Source organism: Psammomys obesus, unplaced genomic scaffold, assembly GCF_907164565.1.
Source record: "Psammomys obesus unplaced genomic scaffold, mPsaObe1.curated_primary_1811, whole genome shotgun sequence".
Lineage (NCBI taxonomy): Eukaryota > Metazoa > Chordata > Mammalia > Rodentia > Muridae > Psammomys > Psammomys obesus.
In genome coordinates, this window is record NW_026596326.1 from 1,708,956 (window position 1) to 1,729,468 (window position 20,513).

At 41.9% G+C, this 20,513-nt stretch overlaps 1 protein-coding gene and 1 non-coding gene across 2 annotated transcripts; one reads left to right on the forward strand and one right to left on the reverse strand.

Annotated features, from left to right (window-relative positions):
* Positions 1-3,572: 3,572 nt before the first annotated feature.
* Trnaa-agc (transfer RNA alanine (anticodon AGC)) lies at positions 3,573-3,644 on the forward strand. Its single transcript has one exon. It is a non-coding gene; the product is annotated as a tRNA-Ala (tRNA).
* An 8,029-nt stretch (positions 3,645-11,673) lies between these two features.
* LOC129669087 (olfactory receptor 56) lies at positions 11,674-12,621 on the reverse strand. The gene has a single exon (XM_055597189.1). The coding sequence runs from the start codon at positions 12,619-12,621 to the stop codon at positions 11,674-11,676; it is 948 nt and encodes a 315-aa protein (XP_055453164.1).
* Positions 12,622-20,513: the final 7,892 nt, after the last annotated feature.

The window sequence follows — 20,513 nt, forward strand, 5'->3', positions numbered from 1 at the left end:
AAGTCTACTGAAGAAATACACTGCCATGCATGTCCCTCCCCACCACACAGGGACAGGGTCCTTCCTCACCATAGCAAACAGGCTAAGACTGCTTCTCTGGGGAAACGGAGTTCAGACCAGGGGAGCTGAGGGCATTGCAAGTACACAGGGTGATGTGAAGACAGTGTATCGTCTGGACTTTTCTCCGGGATCCACATTCATTTCTTCCAAGCGGTAAACTAGAGGGCCTTTCCTGCAATCAGGAATTTGAGTAGCTCAGGAACCACTTAAAGTTACTGTTGCTAGACAGGAAAACAACAACTACAACTACTAACCAGTTATAATTCAAAGTGAGGCTACAGTGAGCACACCCCACACATGCTTAGAGCTAACTTGGGTTTTTGTTTGTTTGTCTGTTTTGTTTGTTTTGTTTTGTTGGGGTTTTTTTGAGACAGGGTTTCACTGTGTAGCCCTGGCTGTCCTGGAACCCACTCTGTAACCAGGCTCACCTCGAACTCACAGAGATCCTCCTGCCTCTACCTCCCGTGTTCTGGAATTAAAGGCATGGGCCATCACCGGCCCCGCCAGCTAATTTGTTCTTGACACTAATATTTAACACTTTAATATAAGCTAACATCCAAGGGCTAGGAGACATAAAAATTTTCTGTCCAGCAGTAAAGAAAACAATACAAGACAACAGAGATGAGAAAGGACACTTCTCAGGGAATCATCAAAACCATTTTCACCAGCCGTGAGTGAGATAAGAAAGTGTTATAGACAAGAACAAGGTTATGATGTGGAAAAAGAAGTGACAAGATCATGACATGGGAAAAAGAGGCTTTCAGAAGACAGGTGTTTAGAAAATAAGGATATAAAATAAAGATAGCTCTCCTGGCAGGCAGTCTTACAGAAATATTTGAATGTATGCAAAATTATTTGCAAAGATGATATAGACTTGATTAAAGTAAAAAAAAATCACTATCTAATTGTTCAATAAAGGAAACATCAGACAATGAAATGATGTAAATAAGAAATAGGCTTTTACTGATTTGCTAGAGAATTTTCTCTAAATTGTTTTTAAATGCAACAAGGCATAGAAGGAAATGAACACATATACTCACAAATCAAATATCCAAGCTAGTATCCAAGAAATCACAAATAATGACTCAGAGGAAAGAATCATATCTATCTGCTGCCACCCACACAATTTTTTATCTTTTGCATTTTTAAATTTGTGAGATAATGGCCTAGTTAAAATGAATAGAAAGTGTAATATTGAAGCAATGCCCAATAGGATTTGTCATGGAAATCTGTAGGACAAAAGCCAACGAAAAAAGTAGAGTCCACCTCAGTCACTTATAAACATGTATCGAACAAATTGCTAAAGTAGTTTTGAAAAGAATAATTCAGGGAACTGGCCCTGTCAGTGAACAAAACACAGCGTGAAGCTGTACTAATTAAAGTTACCTTTTTTGTAGGATCAGATCTTGCCAGAGCCTCTGTTGTACATAAGAGACTGGAGCAGAAGGACACCTGGGAATTTTGTTGGAGAGCTTTGCATCAGAAAAAGAGTGGAATTCAGTGCCACCAGAGAGCTTCCTCACAGAGAAAGAAAACTTCAAGTGGAAGAGAAAAAAGCACACACACCAACACATGCTTCTCCAAATAAGCTCCAAATTCTAATCATCCTTCTAAAAGTGAATGTGAAAACAGGGCGGGGGGGAATACATGGGTGGTTAGAGGCAGAACAAGCAATACCCTGTATCCAAGAAGGGGACGTGTAGGTCCTTGTGGTGGTGCATAAGAATAGATTTTACTGCTGCCTTTCTGACAAAAATCTAATGTATCAATATTACAAAAGACAATTTTTCTCAGCACTCTGAGGGGCTTATGAAAACATATGCCAGTCTCAAGGAGTCCAGCTAACAATCAACCCTCCCTTGATTGAGAATACCAAGCCATGCTCACTCTTCCGAAGACCTATGACAAGCCTGAGGATGGATGCCACCTCCCTCAGTGCCACTCTGTCTCTCTGGAGTTAAAGGATGATCTGAATAAGTCATGTCTTCTCTAATGCTACTCATGGAGTAAAGGATTAGGACAAAGAGCCTATCATGTTAGATGCCAAATGGAGACACTCAAGACAGCTACACCCGAAGGGGACTAGGCAAGAGAGTGTCAGGACTAGGGGTGGGTTTCACAGACACTGATGACTTTTAAGGACCTGGAGATGAAGACCAAGATGCAAAGAGGAAGAGGCTCAGCTGCAAACACAGAGACAGTGACAGTAAGTTCTGGGGAACCAGGGAGGGACCTAATCAATACCTTAATGGCATTAATAAGCAGAATCCATTTCACCACCACCACCCAGCAACAGCTGTTCCAAACAGTGAGTTAGATCTTCAAGATGGTCTCAGTGCAGACAAGCTGAAGTGCTTCCATGCCCTTGAGATAGATGGATTTGAAGAAGAAGTGCAAGAGGCTTAGGAAACAGAGAAGAGAAACTCGTAGGAGAAAAACTCTGGTTCAGAATGTATGTTGTACACATTGGAGCTGTGGAAACACGGTGCCTTCCAAGAGGCTGTGGGAAGATTTTGAAGAGATGCTCTCAATGGGGTGGAGACCAGTGCTGAGAAAAAGACTGCAGCAAACCCAGAAAAGAGAAGTCCTCCCTAAAAGCCTGGAACCATCTTTGGGGATTGGGGAAATGCTTTCCAGAAGTTTCACCTCTACCAGTCTTACAGGAGAACCATGGACTAGGAGGGGAAAGAGAGAAAAAGCACAGAGTTCTCACCTGTCGATGTGACCCTTTGCCAGGGCCAGGGCCAGTTCCTGCCTGAGAGGTTTTATCCCTTGTTGGCTCCCACTGTCATCTCTGCTGTGACTAAAGAAAGTTGCTTCTGCTTTGATGAGTCCTCAGAGACTTGTCCTCCACACACCTCTGTCCTAGTCTCTGGAAATTAAATCTCTGAGGGAAGAGAGCTTCCTACAAAGTTCTCCGATCATCTCTGGGGCTGCAACAAAGTCCATCCCAGGGGAAGACATAGTGGAAACTAGGGCATGAGGGTTTCTATGGACCAACCTGGGAATAATGGGTTTTCTTTCCATTACAAATAAAAGTAGGCAACGTTGGCTTCTGTGTTCTGATGTGGTCTATTTTGGTGACAGCCATTAAATAATGTATGTAAGGGGAACAGGGACTGTCTCTGACGTGAACTCAGTGGCTGGCTCTTTGACCTCCCCACCCCCGAGGGAGAAGCAGCCTTGCTAGGCCACAGAGGAGGACATTGCAGCCAGTCCTAAAGAGACCTGATAAGCTAAGGTCAGATGGAAGGAGAGGTGGACCTCCCCTATAAGCAGACTTGGAGAGGGGCAGGGAGGAGATGAGGGAGGGAGGGTGGAGTTGGGAGGGAATGAGAGAGGGGACTACAGCTGGGATACAAAGTGAATAAAATGTAATTAATGTGAAAAAATAAAAATTTAATTAAAAACACTATAGTTAAATATAAATACCTTAAATGGTAATTTTAAAGAAAAACAGGCAAATAAAATAAAGGACACAATGGTTCGGACCGTTTGGATTTTAAATCCATAGGGATGTAGCTCAGTGGTAGAGTGCATGCTTAGCATGCATGAGGTCCTGGGATCGATCCCCAGCATCTCCAAGCTTTTGAGTCCACTTTTAGAATCGCAGTTCTCCCCTCAGTCTGCTTAGGGCTATATGCACAGAACGACTTCTGGCTGCTCATTCGTTTGCCTTTGCTGTGGTCGCGAACATTTAGGTTCAGTTAGCCTAGTGTGTTAGGAGCTGTCTTTGTACCGGGCTTGGGCTCGCTCTGGTGGGCACGAGCGTCACAGCTCTATGCGTGGAGAAGCCATTTTTTCCTTCCCTCGCCGCACTCCTCACCCTGCAAAACCCATCACTTTAGGAAAACTGGTGCCCGATGTTGTAGCACTCCTGTACGGGGCTTTGTCTGGTGGGTCCTTTGTCGAGGAGGCATTCCTCCTTTGTGTCGTTAACAAGTAAAGGAACCCGAAGCCCCAAACCAACCCAAGAGCAACCATCATTGGCAGTCTGCCTGGTTGCAGTTAAATCAAGAGCTTTTAGACCTGGGGGTATATGGGTGGTAGAGGGTTGCCGGGTGAGAGTAGAGATTAGTCAAGTTCTCAAGGAGACAATGGATACCTGCTCTTCCTTCCGTCTGACCACAGCATTTTGGACAATCAGGTATAGTAAGATCTTGTGCTCAAGCAACTTGACCCTCAGGAAAGAAGACATTAAGGTGTGGGTCTTAGGCTGGGCTTGCGAATGCTTCCGGTTAAATCACCTTGTGCAGCCAATGACTGACCAATATTATACGCTTGGGAAATGCAACCCTGAGGTATTAAAGATACAAGAACACTTTAAATAGTTAGCTCAGAAATAGCCACAGCAATTACCAGCTTTAAATAATAACATTTTAGATGTTTTAAATATAGAAAAAATCCAAAATATTGCCATGTTAATAACCATTATGTTGGTATTAATAATGACTTCCCATTCCTTTTTTAAAACAAATGGTCTTAAGAAAAGATTTTTAAATTTTTATAATTAAAATTAAAGAGGAAATGGAAGAAAAATTGTAGAGGCTTATAGATCAAAATTAACAACAAAAGGAAAAAGATAAAAGATGGAAACAAAGCTAAGAGCAGACATTTTAAAGAAAAATACAAAAGTTATAGATTTAATGAAAATGATAATAAAATATCTGAGGTACAAAATATAGAAAAAATAAGATATGGAAACAAGGCATAAAACAAGATCCAAGAACTTATAGAACAGAAAGAAAAAAATAAAAGTTGGAAGCAAGGCATAATACAAGAAATCCAAGAATTTATAGAACAGAAACAACAAAAAGATAGGTATGATAGAAGAGCTTAGAATATTAAGTAAAGAAAATGCTCAGGCAGAGACAAAACATGAAAACAAATGCTTAACATCCTTAGTCATCAGGGAAATGCAAATCAAAACGAACCTGAGATTTCACCTTATACCCATCAGAATGGCTAAGATCAAAAACTCATGCTGGAGACAACATATGCTGGAGAGGATGTGGGGAAAGGGGAACCCTCCTCCACTGCTGGTGGGAATGTAAACTTGTACAGCCACTTTAAAAATCAATCTGGTGCTTTTCAGACAATTAGGAATAGTGCTTCCTCAAGATCCAGCCATACCACTCCTAGGCATAGATCCAAAAGATGCTCAACATTTGCTCAACCATGTTTGTAGCAGCTTTATTTGTAATATCCAGAAGCTGGAAACAACCCAGATGTCCCTCATTTGAGGAATAGATACAGAAATTGTGGGTACATTTACACAATGGCATACTACTCAGCAATTAAAAGCAAGGAAATCATGAAATTTGCAGGCAAATAGTGGGAACTAGAAAAGATCATTCTGAGTGAGGTATCCCAGAAGCAGAAAGACACATATGACATATATTCACTTGTAAGTGGATATTGTTTCATGGTTGTTCTTGTTGTACGTAGTTTCTTATATTTATGTATAATAATACAGATGTATATGTAAAGGAGGCCATTTATTAGACTAAAAGGAAGAATTGTAGAGGAATGTCTTCTTTGGATGTAGGAGTTGTCAATAAAGATTGGCCAGTTAGTGGGGCAGAAAGACAGGAAGTAGGAGATGGAAATTCCTGGAGAAAGGAATTCTGGGAAGGGAAGAGAGAAAAGCCCTTTCACAGGAGGCATGGAGGAAGACAGACAAGACTGTGAGCTTGGGAGGATAGCTGCCACCTGGCTGGATAAGGCAAGATGGATGGATTAACTTAGGTAAGCTAGTTGAGACTGTACCAAGCTAAGACCTAAGTTTTGAAATTTCAAAAGGTCTTGGCGTCTTTATTTTTATGGTTTAAAGGCTGCTCTGGGGCTTACTTGCTCTGGGGTTTTTTTTTTCTTCACCAGGAGACATGAACCATAGGTCACAACAAGGCAGAGACAGGATTTGCCAGAGTTTACTGACTACCTTCCACTCCAGTGAGATACCCTGCCTCAAAGGAATACAATGAAGAGTGACAGAGTAGGACAATCAACATCTTTTTTTTGGTCTCTGCATGCGTGCAGAAGTGAATATATAAACACACACACACACAAAAAACCCACTAATTTTTTTCCCATTATGTTTTTTGATAACATTCTCAAAAATTAGGTGACTACAGTCGTGTGGGTTTATTTCTGGGTCTTCTGTTCCATTGGTCTATTCCACATGTCTGCTTTTGTGCTAGTACCATGCAGTTTTGTCAGTATGACTCTGTAGCATGATTTGAGATCAGCCATTGTGTTCACTCCAGCATTGTTCTCTGAGTATTGTTTAGGCTATTTGGAGTCTTTCACGCTTCTCTGTGAATTTTAGGCTCACTTTTTCTAGTTCTGCGAAGAATACTTGAAATTTTGGTGGGGATTACATTGAACCCATGGGCTGCTTTTCCCAACATTAATTCTGCCAATCCATGTGCGTGGGAGATATTTACGTCTTCTAGTATGTTCTTTGATACTTTTTCAGTATTTCAAGGTTTTAATTGTAGAGGTCTTTTGCACACTTTAAGTTAAAGCTGTTCCTATTTTTTTGTGTATGTGCTAGCATGCCTGTATATATGTGGATGTGTGGAGGTGTAGGTAAAGCAAGAGGTTGGTGTCAGCGTCTTTCTTATTCAGTGTCTACCGTATCTTTTGAGACAAGGTCTCTCACTGAACTGAAACTCACTGATTCAGCTAGGCTCCCTGACCTACAATTTATAGGGACCTGCCAGGCTTCATCTTCCCAGCCCTGGGATTACAGATGAATGTGGGGTTGTCCAGAATTTTATGTGTGAGGTGAGGGTCAAACTTCATTCTTGCTGCACAAGAATGAAGACAGGGCCATCTCCCCAGCTCCTATTCCTAAATGTTTTTAAAGCTATTGTGAGCAGGATTTATCCAACCTCAACCTCCACCCTTAATTGTTTCTTGGCAAGGATGCTACTGGTCTGCAGAAAAGCTACAGATTTTTGTGTGCTCATTTTGTACCATGTTATTGTGTTGAAAATGATTTTTGGATTTAAGGGGCTTTTTTCTGGAGTAAGTAGGGTCTTTGAATCATATCATCTGCAAACAGAGATACCCTGCTTTCTTCCACTTCTGTTTATATCATTTTTTAATTTCTTTTGAAACTGCTCTGATACTTACAGTTCTAGAATAGCAGTGATGGTGGAAACTCTTGTTTCCTGGAAATGCTTTCAGTTTGTTATCATTTAGCTGGAGTGTGTGTGTGTGTGTGTGTGTGTGTGTGTGTGTGTGTGTTTAATGTAGCCTTTATTAAATTAAAGTGTGTTCCTGCTCATCCTGATGACTTCAGAGATTTGATTGTGAAAGGATGCTGAACATAGTCAAAGACCCTTTTCTGTACCTGTTGAGATAATCATTGATTTCTCTCCTTAATTCTATTTACATGTTGTATTACATTTATTAATTTGCTCGTGTTGAACCCACATTGCATCTGGGGAATGAAATCAGCTTGGTCATAGTGTATGATTTTTTTTCATTTAAATTTTTTGTTTTAGAAAATTTTATATGAGTACTGTATTTACTTAATTTCTACCCCACTCTATCACCACTCAAATGGCTCCCATGTCACCAACTCCTTCTAAAATTCCTAACTTTTTCATGTTTAGTTATTAGTGTTTCATGTATGTACAAATTGCATATGTAGAAATATGTTTATATCCTACAGTCCATTAAGTATTGTATCTATACACCTGTGTTTTGGGCTGACACTTGGAACTGAGTAGCCTTTCAGGGAGCTCGTTCCTGGAGTAAACTTACTCTCCCACTCTCAGCAGCCATTGACTGACTGTAGCTGTTTATCTAGGGATGAGGCATGCTACAGCATGGACTGGTGCTTTGTATTTGATTATTAATTATTCTGCTCTCTGAGGTCTGCTTGCTGTTTTACGAGCGGACTATTGCACACCCTAAATGTTGCTGTGCAACGTTGAGTCCAGATAATCCCTGTTTGACCGATAAAATGCCTACACCTGGCCAGGGCAGAAATGAGGTAGGCCTGGCCAAGGTTCAAAGGCTGGGAGGAGAGAAGGACCACAGGAAAATGAGAAACAGGTACCAGGGGGAGAAAGCAGTATCGCCATGAGTTAGAAGAACCAAGTTGCCAGGAGGAATTTACTCTGAGGATCGGCATGGCTGCAGAGAAGCATCCCAGATGAAAAGCATTATCAATGATTTATTGAATTGTGGATGGGAAGTAGACCAGATAGACATGATCAAAGCAGATGGCATGGGATGTGGGGCTGGGAGGTAATAAAATAGCTTAAGGGGTTAATATCTGCCCAGGCCCAGGTGAAATAAAGCTTATTAAAAAAAAAAATAACAGGTATCTGTGTCTTTTATTGATTGATAGCAACATAAAAATAATCACTGTAATAATTCTATGGTTTAATAGTAAATATTTATAACCAATTTTCCACAACAGAGGCATTATGAAATCTCCTCATCCACATTAACATGCCAACTGGTATTGTCACTATTCACGTCTCATTTAGGCAACCATATTCTCTGTAGTGTCTAGAAGACACCACTGTCTCGCAGCAGAAATCCTGGTTCTCCAATTCTCATCATCTTTCTTCTTCCCTCCTCCATGACTTTTCCTGAACATTAGGTATACGGATCGCCTTGTAGATGACTTGGAGCTAGGCACCTACAGTCACTCATTCTCTGCATTTTGGACCTCTGTGGATCTCCGTAATGGTCTTCATCTGCAGCAAAGGATGCTTCTTTGGTGAGCTATGACAGGTTTACTCATTTGTGGGCAACATAACGAAAGCTTGCCTCAAAAAAATTATATTTGTTTAGGAAAATAGCAGGAGTAGTAGTAAGAGGAGTCTTGGGTCTATGATCTTTTTCACAGTTAGTTAGGTTTACAGTCAAGACATGAATCCCCTCCTATTGAGCAGGCTGAAAATCCAATTATTCACCAAAGATTAAAAAAAAAAAGTACATTATTGCTTTTGGGAGTGAATGAGAATCGTGCCACGCTGTTTTCTGTCTTTGTGAAGGATGTTTTGTGGCCAGTGGTCATCAAAGGAACCCGAAGGGCCCCTCAACTGCAGGCCTGCCTTCTGCGAGAGCTACAGTTGAGCTGGGCTCTGCTTTAGTCCTTTCCCCTGAATCTTCTGACTCCTTTTTTTTTTACAGAACATGGCGAGTTGGCTTCAGACCTTAACTGTAAATCAGCTACAACTAGAGACCCAGCAGGCGGGAGGGTTTGCTGGTAAGCTGTACATCTGTGTATGTGAATTTCTTAGCAATAAAACAAAAGTGCTACCTTAAAAAAAAGTACAACATTTAACTAAACAAAGGGATTGTCCAGTGTTCACAGATTGAGGTGTCTGATGATGCTAAGAAGACAAAATGTATAGATCCAATGAAATTGCAATCAAATTTTCAATGGATTTTTTTTAACAGAGAAATCAACTCTTAAATATATGGAAAATTTCAGAAGCCCAATAGCAATATAGTATTAAAAAAAAAGATCAAAGTTGGAGAATTCACAGCCCCTAATTTCAAAATGCAGTCTAAAATGGTGGTAATCAAAACTATACAGTACTGGCATAAAGATGGATATAAAAGTGGAGGCGAACTTAAGAGTTCAAAATAAAGCCACATGCTCATGATGCACTAACATTTGGCAAGGGTTAACATCATTCAGTGGAGGAAAAAGTCTGTATTTTCAACAAACATTAGAACAATTGGATATTTATCCACATGCAAAAGGAATGAAGTTCAACCCTAGAATGGCAATATACCACAATGAACTAGACATGGATCCATGAACTAAATAAAAGACTGGAAGCAATAAATTCTTAAAATGTGGTTGTCAATGTTTATGATCTTGAATTTGAGAATGGATTCTCAGTTGTGATGCCAAAGCCACAAGCAATATGAGAAAAAATAAATAAATTGGACTTTATAAAATCTTTAAAACTTTTGTCTATTGTTGTTGTAAATAATTATTCATAGAAGTGTTGGGCTATAAAATTTTTATTATTAGCCCTAAGATTATCACAGCAGTATTATTTAGCCTAAGACACAGGCACCTGTCGGATGTATAATTGCCTTATTTATCTTGGGCTGGGCAGATACTTCCCTTACACTATTTCAATAACCTCACCATCCATCTCCCAGCCCCACCCAATGCCATCCACCTTAATTCTCATCATCTGGCCTACGTTCCATACATAATTCCATGGTACTTGCTTGTATTCTTTCATCTGGGCCTTTTTATATTGTTATTGGAGTCCTTCTTCCAGACCCTCATGGTGTCCTCCTTCTTCCTCTCCTCCCGTCCCTCTGTTTTCTGTGATCCTCTCTGTCCTCTTAAGCCGGGGAATCTTTGCCACACTTATCCCATTCTGCCTTGCTCAGGTATAGGCTATTTAATCATCCCATCAGATATGTCTTAGGCAGGTTTACAAAACAAAGATAGGTAAGATAGGTGTAACCAGATCTTAAGGGCCAGTAACATGCATCAAACCAACCTCCAACAGTCTATCAAAATTATTATTCGAAAGTAAAAAGAAAACCTACAGATGGGAGACAATGTCTGCACCTCCCATGTCTCGACAGCTCATAGTCTCTGTAACACACAAAGAACTTCTACAACTCATAAAAAAGATTAAAACTCAATTTTAAAATATGCATAGAACTCAAACAAACATATCTCCCCAAAATTTAAAGACACATTCACTCCAATTCTTGTAAAAGTGTGTTTATTTTTTTCTGTGTATGTATGTAGGTGTATGTGTGTCCTAGAATGCAAGTGAGGGTAGGAGGACACCTTGTGGGAACTGGTTCCCTCCTTCCACCGAACTGGTCCTGGGGTCAAACTCAGGTCATCAGGCTTTGGGAGCAGAAGCCTTTACCTGCTGGCCCATCTCACTGACCCTGAACAAAATTTTAGTAGAGTTTCTAAAGCCTCTACTAGAACTCAAAGGAAAAGCTAAAACACTTCAAGTATTATAGAAACTCAACTCCTGCCATCTGGAAAATTCCCATTTAAGGGAGCCACATGTCTTATCCTAAATTACCTATTAAACAATACAGAACAGGGCCAGGCATGGTGTCGCACATCTTTGATCCCAGCACTTGGAAGACAGAGGCAAAGCATTCTGAGTTAGAGGCCAGCCTGGTCTACAAAGTGAGTTCTAGGACAGCCAAGGCTGTTACACAGAGAAATCATGTCTTAAAAAACCAAAAGAAACAAACAAATAAATAAATAAATAAATAAATAAATAAATGGTGATTCTTCCCACCTCAGTGATGATGATGATGATGATGATGAACAGAATAAGACAATACAAGTCCTTAGTAAGCACTCAATAAAAAACAACTATTACCAGGAATAATTAAGAAATAGAGTAAATTTAATTCAAGGATATTATAATCAATCAATAATGACAATAATAGTGAAACAATGCACCCCTGAGGTTTCAGATTCATATAAAGCAGTTCCTGCAAACTCCTTATGAGGGAGGGTAGGTGTCATTATTCTCTTTTATCTATAAAGAAACAGATTTACAAAACAAAAACAATTTATCAATGATAGGCAAACAGCAAGGTAACAGCCAGACACTAGACCACGGTGTTTCAATGCTGGCTGCCAATCTTGCATCGGTCCAGCCCTTTCCTCAGTGCCCCCATCACCTCCTTGTTTCTCAAGCTATAAATGAGGGGATTGAGCATAGGAGTAAGCACTGTGTAGAAGACTGAGACAACTTTGTCATGGTTAGGAGCCCGATATCGCCTTGGCCTCAGGTAGATGAACATGGCTGCCCCGTAGAAAAGAGAGACAGTTGTCAGGTGGGAAGAACAGGTGGCCAGAGCCTTCTTTCGAGACTGAGCAGAGTGCATACGGAGCACAGCCCCCAAGATGCGAGCATAGGAAGCCACAATGATGGAGAAGGGAAGGAGTAGCATGAAGACACAGCAAGCAAAGAGCAGGGTATCAAAAAGGGATGTGTCTGCACAGGCCAGCTTCAGTAAAGCTGGTACCTCGCAGAAGAAGTGATCTACATACCTTGAGCCACAGTAGGGCAGGCTCATGGCTGCCACCATCTGAATTATTCCATCAAGGATCCCAAAAGCCCAGGAACTCCCAGCAATTTGGAGACAGACCCTTTGACTCATGAGAATGGGATAGTGAAGTGGGTGGCTAATAGCCACATAGCGATCATAAGCCATGAGTCCCAGCAAGAGCCCCTCAGAGCCCACAAGAGAGACAAAAAATCCAATTTGTATGCCACAACCAGCAAAGGAGATGGACTTCCTGCCAGACAAGAAGTTGACTGCCATTTTTGGCACAATGTTACAGACCAACATGAGGTCCATGAGGGAGAGCTGGCTGAGAAAGAAGTACATGGGAGTATGAAGTCGGGAGTCACTGTAGATGAGGAAGATGAGGAGGACATTCCCACAGAGCGCTGCTGTGAAGACTAGCATGACCACAGAGAAAAGAAGAAGGTCAGTCGGGCTGTGGGAGAAGATGCCTAAGAGGATGAACCCATCTATAGATGATCCGTTCAGCCATATTCCCATGGCTCAGTGATTCACAGTCACCTGAAAATAGACACAGACAAGTTCTGAAATGAAACGGCATGTCTTTGTTTCTGAACTGTTCTTCTTCAGTCAGACACAGCTTTTGTGATTCACAAAAAATTAATAACATTAGCCTTCTCACATAAAGAACAGTGGTCTTTCACATGCCTCAACACACACAATAGAATCTTTGCTAGTTCCTAAATTCAGACCGATGATCAAGAAGTTGCCACATCATCTATTTCTGCACAGAACAGAACATGTCTGATGTGCCAGAATATGTACCTGGGTATTTTTCTAAACGATACCCAGGAATGAGGTTTTCTATTGGAGTGAATTACTGTCTCCGTAGCCTCAAAGCACCTCCTTAGATATTTTGGTCTTAAGCTCAACCAAGAAAAATAACTTGAATCTCCTTCAGTGTTCGCAGCAGTTCCTCTTGTGTGCTGAGAACCTTCCTGAATGGAAGCATTCAGCCACATACATCCCTACCCCTCTTTCCCATCCCAACTCTCTCATACTATAAACTGACATTTCTTTCTCCATCCTAGATGGTTTCCTTGAATTCAATAGGCCAGTCTTCCCTAAAGTGGACAAACGGAGCCACTGTTAGTCTTCCCCAGAAAAAAACACCTGTCTTTGACTCCTTCCCAGCTTTGCTGTTAGTTGGTCAGTCTAGTTGCCCAGATCATACCATTTCAGCCATCTTTGATGCCTTTCCTTCTCCAAGCACATATCCCAACCATCAGAAATCGCTGGCTCCTTATCTGATCAGACCTTCTCCTAAATACTTCTTACATGCTAGCTCCTACCTAGGCACTCCATGAATACTGCCCCAACTGATAGCAACAGCCTCCTGCTAGACCGACCACCCAGTCTGCAAGTGATTCCCACCCCAGTATATGGCATAACACTGAAGTGAACCCACTCCTGAAAGAACAAAACCCAAAGTGCCTCTGAAAGAAAAGTGAGGCTTTCATCAATATTGCCTCCATCTCCATCCATCCTTCAGCACTCTCTGGAATTCCCTTGTCTCACCGCCCCTGCAGTTCCTCCCACACTTCGGGCTCACCCCAACCACAGAGTCTTTGAACGTGCTTGTTCTTCCCTCCTCATAGATAAGCTTTGCTGGTTCATCCTCCTCCCCTTCTCAATGAGCATGGGGAAGTAAAATCCTTCCTCTATCCCTCATCACCTTGCTGCCTTGAGTTTTCCAGCAGGTAGAATCACAGGGCATGTTGCATGATGTTTGTATGATTTGTCCTCAGCCTTCCTGACTGCAGCCTGAGTTTCCAGATATGACTTCAGCTCGTAAGAAGAATCCCAGACTCCTATGACAGGGCTGCCACATGTATTATGATGCCGGTAAATACTTGTTGGGTGACTATTTCTTATACAAAACAACTCAGGAATCTTTTCCCATAGGGTTTCACATGTTCTTTTCCTCCCAAGAACAACCTTAGGGGAAAATACTGGTTTCTTATGTAATGATTTCCCTTTTCTTCCTCGAAATAGCAACATAAAAGAAGCCACTCGTCTTTACAATGGGGACCAGGGGAACAACCTTACACTAAAAAGTGACTCTCTTCCTTTAAAAAGAAGAGAGTAAAAATAATCATTCTAATAGAACCAGAGTACCTAAAGCAGATTAAATACTGATAAACACATTGAAATGAAGAAATTGATCAGCAGCCAGTAATCAGACCTGCCAGGATGAGAGAAAGAATGTTAAGGAGAATAACCCTAACTCACCTTTTGGTAGGTCCTCTGTTGAGGGAAAAACACTGGCAGAAATGCCCTTCGGAGGAATTTCTCACTTCAAATTTATCTCCCCACTCTTCTGTTGCATTTACTGGTGGAGAGGGGATAAAGGATATCTATGCCCCTAGTTCTAATCTCCTTCCTCAGTTCTCTTCCCATCATCCCTCAGCCAGGCTGTGTACACTCATCAGCTTCTGGACCACTCTGGTTCAGATAGAGGGGCTTGGACAGATAACCACCCCTTCCCAACAAAAGCATAAAAAAAGACAAGGGAGACTTAGTCAAGGAGATGGTGGACAGGGTCAGCCAGGGGACATTGGAGCACAGCCACTCATGCCTGCCCAGGCTATAAGACACCCACCTCTCACTTGAATCACAGAATTATCTCCCGCTGCCCACACAGGTACTTAACACAGACAGTAAGCAAGGAATGTGAAGCCAGTTCTCCCACGAGAGATCACAAACTCCAGCCCTGCATTTGGAACTCCCAGGCTATCAATTAAAGAAACTCATAGTGGCTCGAACAGGGCCGGTGGGAACTGCATGAGGTAACCTGTCAGGAAAGGCCACAGCGCCTTAACAGGAATGTGGAGAAACTTCCCTGCTGTTCTACTTCCTTCCCCCCTGCAGCACTTTTTCTGACCCCACCTCCACCCCCATATTCAATATACCCTCAGCCCTCCAACCCCCGGGCTCCCAAGGAGTCTGTCTCTCTCTCTCTCTCTCTTCTCTCTCTCTCCCTATGTGTCTCACCACAAATGCTCCCAGTAACCACAAACCACACCTGTCCTGTCATTGCCCTCATGAAATCAGCCCCCATCTACCAATCATGAAAGAAAGGCAGAGAAGAGGTGACTTGAATCAGAGGTGAGCACCGGACACAGTCCTTCCCTCAAGGAATGTCTAACCTTAGACAGGAGGATGTGGCCACTCACTCACATCCACAAGATGGTGGCATGGGGGTGTATGTCACCCAAACACTACTGGACAAGGTTCCATGCCCTTCAGGAACTTTGCAGACGAGGTGGAAAGAGCGTAAGAGCCAGTGGGGATGGAGGGCAACAGGGAAACAAGGCCTTCTAGACACAACAGGGCTGCTGCACACATGAACTCACAGAGGCTGTAGCAGCATGCACAGGGCCTGCCCAGGTCTAAGCCAGGTGAGGTCCCAGTGCCGAGAGGAGAAGTGTGCACAAGCACCCATCCCTAGTCCAGAAGCTATCTCTAATCAACAACCACCCACAAAGGAAAAATCCTTTTTTTGTTGGTTTTTTGGGTTTTGTTGTTGTTGTTGTTGTTGTTTGTTTGTTTTTTAACTAAGTCTTCACTGGGAATACAAACCACACGAAGGGCAGGTACCATGCCCCCAGTAGATGGCCCACAAAGGACAAACTCAATGGTATTTTGGGAAAGGTTTCTCACTCTCTCTTTTTCATATATATATATATTACATATATATATATTATATATATTACATATATATATATGTAAGAATATATATATATATTCTTACAGATCTTCTGCTTTGGCGTTTGAATCCACTGGAAAAGACCAAAGACTTAGACTCAATATAGATTAAATAAGTTTATTCTCACTGGTAGCAAAAGGACGGCAGCCTTTGAGTCAAACATCATGCCATGCCGAAGAGAGCTAAAGGAAGGGTTTATAAAGGTGGCTATCAAAAGAGTAAATTGTAACCACCTATGGAATTCATATCTGGGCAAGAAAATTGTTTTATAGCCCCCATTGTTTCTCTTTTCTGTTGTGGAGTAATAAAAAGACCACTTCATCCTAGTCCCACAGCAATTAGTGAGGGTACAAAAGCAGAAAACAAGAACACCACTATCTGCTTATCTCGCCTGCAGGCCACGAGGATCTCACAAGCATGCCAGGGCAAAGGTCAACGGCCCTCAAAGATACCTGGTAACATATTAAGTCTCTTTAGCCATCACAGGGGAGTTATGTGTAAATTATTACACAGGTATGAGCACTCTAGGGGAACTGTCATTAATTGACTGGACTAGAGCAGGCAATAACACAGCGCTATCAGGTTAGGGTTGGCTGTCACATCCCCACAGAGCATATATGTGGGTGTGTGGGTGTATATGTGTGTGTGTATAAATATATACATATATTTATATACATATGTATATACATATATATATACATATATATGTATATATTTATACACACACATATACTTAATTCTGTGATTTTATAGGATTCCCTCCCATGCTTGTGAGTATGTGTGTCTCTGCCTCTGTATATATTTCATGCACTTTTCTGTGGCTCTTTATGTTTGTTTGTGTGTTTGTTTTGTCCTGTTTCATTTTGTTTTAGTTGCCCCCCTTTTTTTTCTAATGAGAAAGAGAGGAAGAAATGGTGTGGTTTCGGTAGCTAGAGAGGTAGGGAGAATCTGGGAGGATCTCGGGGAGGGGAAATGATGATCAGAATATATTTTATAAATTATTTATTTATTCGAATAAATGAATAAAGAAACTGGCATCGTTATACAAGCTGAGCTCCTGTATTCGGTCAGCCCATCATTAAAGCACTAGCTCCTCTTCCAGTTTCTCTTGTCCAGGAAAGAAGGACCTTCCAGGAAGCACACTAACCAAGCAAGAGTCCTCAGTGGCACCATCTGCAAAGACAGTTCAGTCTGGAGACACGTGATCACATCATCACATTTGATTTCTGCTCCCAGGGAAGGCTCCCTTGGGCCTAGCCTGCTTGGTATGTTGGTGCTGTCGCTGTATTCTGTGATGGTGCTGACAGGCAGGCGAGGTGCACTCTGCAGCATATCACAGATTCAGGCTCTGGTGGTCTGATCCCTGGCACTGTGCCTCCATGTGGACGTAATGTCTTTTTGATAGTGGACAGACCACAGCCCTATACAAATGCTTCCTAACATGGCCAGGGTGAGATGGAAGGCTCATGGAAGCAAAATAACCTTGTCCTCATTTTTTATCTGTATTGTACTTCCACATGGATCTGATTCCTTCTTTGAAGATATGCCAGTCTGTGCCAGTCAGTTCCCTGTGGGTAATGAGCCTCTACCAGTGCCCCACAGAGGGAAAGGGTCTAGTCTGTTTGATGTGTTCGTAGATCTGTAAGACAATGAGCAGTCCCAGGTTCTTCTGGGTTACCAGGAAGTAGATGGCCATGCTGTGTTCCTCCCTCCTCTTACACCGTGCTGACCATTCTCTTGTTCCATTCCTCCTTCTCTCCATCATGCTGCATGAAGTACTGTGTCCTTTGTTGTGATCAAGATCCTCCTGTCATCTTCTTTCAAGGTGTTGACCTCACTCATCCTCTCCTACTGCTGTTAACCCCAGTGTGCTTGCTTATCCACCTGCCACAGACCCCCCCATCTTGTCTCTGGAAAACATCTCTGCAATAAAAGTGAGGAACAAGAACATCCACAAAATAGATAGAGATCCCATATTCTTGGGGCAGGCAGGGACAGGTCCATCTTAGAGCATAGACGCATTAGTGCAGCAAAAGCAGTCTCCTTCCAGGAGAAGCCCAGAACCACCGCACCAATGAACTGCCATTTGGAATCGAGGCTATGCTACTGCTGTCACAGTCATGCCACAGCCTCTGGTTCTACACGCTGCAGTTCCTGCAACCAATATCCTGCTAGGCCCTTCCCTGTAGCCACCCAGGAACCAGAAGCCCAGGCTCCTGCCTAGGACTTGCATAGCCATCTTGGCTTCTGCCATAGGGCACACTGTAGAGCTGTGCATGCATCCTACATAACCACTGATTTTTGTCTTGGTATGGTATAGTGACACATACTGTTACTTTCTCCATAACAGCTGAATATTTCTAATTGTATTTCTAATTGCATAAGAGATTTTAAAATAAATATAATGTATACAAAATAAAGTATATTCAAATGTTTCCATTCTCATCATTCAACCTCACTCTATCCATAACCCTATTTATTACTCTTGTTATTTTTCATTGACTGAATTTGGAATGTATATCATATACATAATTTTATCTATATGATATACACATTCTGAAAATGACATTTCTAACATGAGGGACTGATACTATATACAGTTTTGTGAGTATGGCTGTGGTTCTTTTCTTCCCTCTAGCTTATAAACTTCTGAAGGCCAGGCTTGTGTTCAGTGCCCACATTTTTGCCTTCTTTTCTTTTCTTTTCTTTTCTTTTCTTTTCTTTTCTTTTCTTTTCTTTTCTTTTCTTTTCTTTCCCCAGAGTCTTGCTATATACTTGTGTTGGTTTGAATGAGAATGGTCTCATAGCCTCATATATTTGAATGCTTAATCACCAGGGAGTAACACTACTTGAGAGGGATTAGAAGGATCAGGAGGTGTGGCCTTGATGAAGGAAGTGTGTCATTGAATGTGGGCTTTGAAGTTTCAAAAGCTCACACCACATCAAGGGGCTCTCTATCCTTCTCTATCTATCTATCTATCTATCTATCTATCTATCTATCTATCTATCTATCTCTCCTTCTCTCTTCCTCTCTTTTTCTGAATTTGAGTCAGGATGTAGCTTCAGCTACTTCTCCAGACCTGCCTGCTGCCATGCTCTCTGCCATAATGGTAATAAACTAAGCCTCTGAAACTGTAAGAAAGCACTCAATTAAATGTTTCTTTTATGAAAGTTGCTTTAGTCATGGTGCCACTTCACAGAAATAGCCAGTGACTAAGACAGTACCTGAGATTGGCTTTGAACTTTTTATCCTTCTGCATCAGCTTTCCAAGTGCTGGGATTACAGGATGGACCACTGCACCTAGCCAGTGCTCACATTTGATTCCAGTATGATATCTCACCAAATTCTCTACCTATCATGGGCAAACCAGACACAGGCTGGCTTTGTGAGGTCAAAAAAAGGACAAGTTTGGACCATAGTTGCAGAAAGGAGCTGAGGGTACAGGGAGGCAGCCATAGATAAAGGTCCTACCATGGCCCCTGGGGATCACAAGGATAAGGTGATAGAACAGAATAGAAGAGACTAGCCTTAAATTTCTATATTTCTGAGCTCTGGCTGGCACAGAGGATGGAAACTCTGGGTAACTTTCTTCTCTACCCCACCCCAACCCCCACCCTGGTGCTGTCACTGTCTCCAAGCTCCGTCTTTGGGTGGCTTTAATTGTAAGCTTGGGGACTCTGGTTCCAGAGCGGGCATCTATGGGCTCTCATGAGAGTTCCTTACTCAGACTTTGTATTATGCTCCTATGTAGACAGCAGGAGACAGTTTCTGCAAGGCAGATGAGAGACAGATGATTGAGGTAGGGGGTAACTGTCAGTGAGGCCTCCAGTTCTTAGATGCTGGGTTTGACCCATCACCCTCTTGTTAACTCAGTCTTCTCTCTCCTTCTCTATTCTTTGGCTTTGGTGCATAATAATGATACATACTTATGGGTTGTGTGTACTATTGTGTATTTTAATACACAATATATAATGACCAGATTGTGGAAATTGGCATATCCACCACCTCAAATATTTATTTTGTCAACTTTCTCCTCACGAGAAGAGGTTGTTCATCTGAGACACGCTGTCTGAAGAAGAGTCCCCAGAGTGGTGTAACAGCCACAGCCTGGTTGCTGCTGGCGCAGCTGGGAAAGGAAATCGGATCTGTGAAGAGCAGCTACTTCCCATCCTCTTTCACCCAGTGAGTGCAAGCGCAGGAAAAGGACATTGAAATTATTTTGGTAGAAGTTCCTCCACTGAGTATCTGTGTTGAATTTGTTTTCCTGTAGGAAGCTGGACAAAAGGTGAGTGAGGGTCTCTTTCCTGCCACCCCCCTCCCCCTCCACCCACAAACACAGACCCTTCCACTTTGTAATCCCTATTACTGGTAATTTATATATATATATACACATATATACATACATACATATATATATATATATATATATATATATATATATATATATATATATATCAGTACACCATCCTCTTCTTGCCTGCCTCTACCAAGGGCTCCATGCTGAGATTTTTTTTTTGGTTTTTGTTTTTAATATATATGTATTTGTTTGTTTGTTTGTTTGTTTGTTTGTTTAAATATAAGAAGAGGCGAGGAGGAGAAAGCACTTCCCAGGAGTTGGGAATAGAATGACAGCTCAGTGGGTTCTGTTCATAAAGCCAGAAA

Bases quoted from the DNA above. Each gene is read 5' to 3' on its own strand.
- LOC129669087 (XM_055597189.1), bottom strand. From the start codon at position 12,621: ATGGGAATATGGCTGAACGGATCATCTATAGATGGGTTCATCCTCTTA.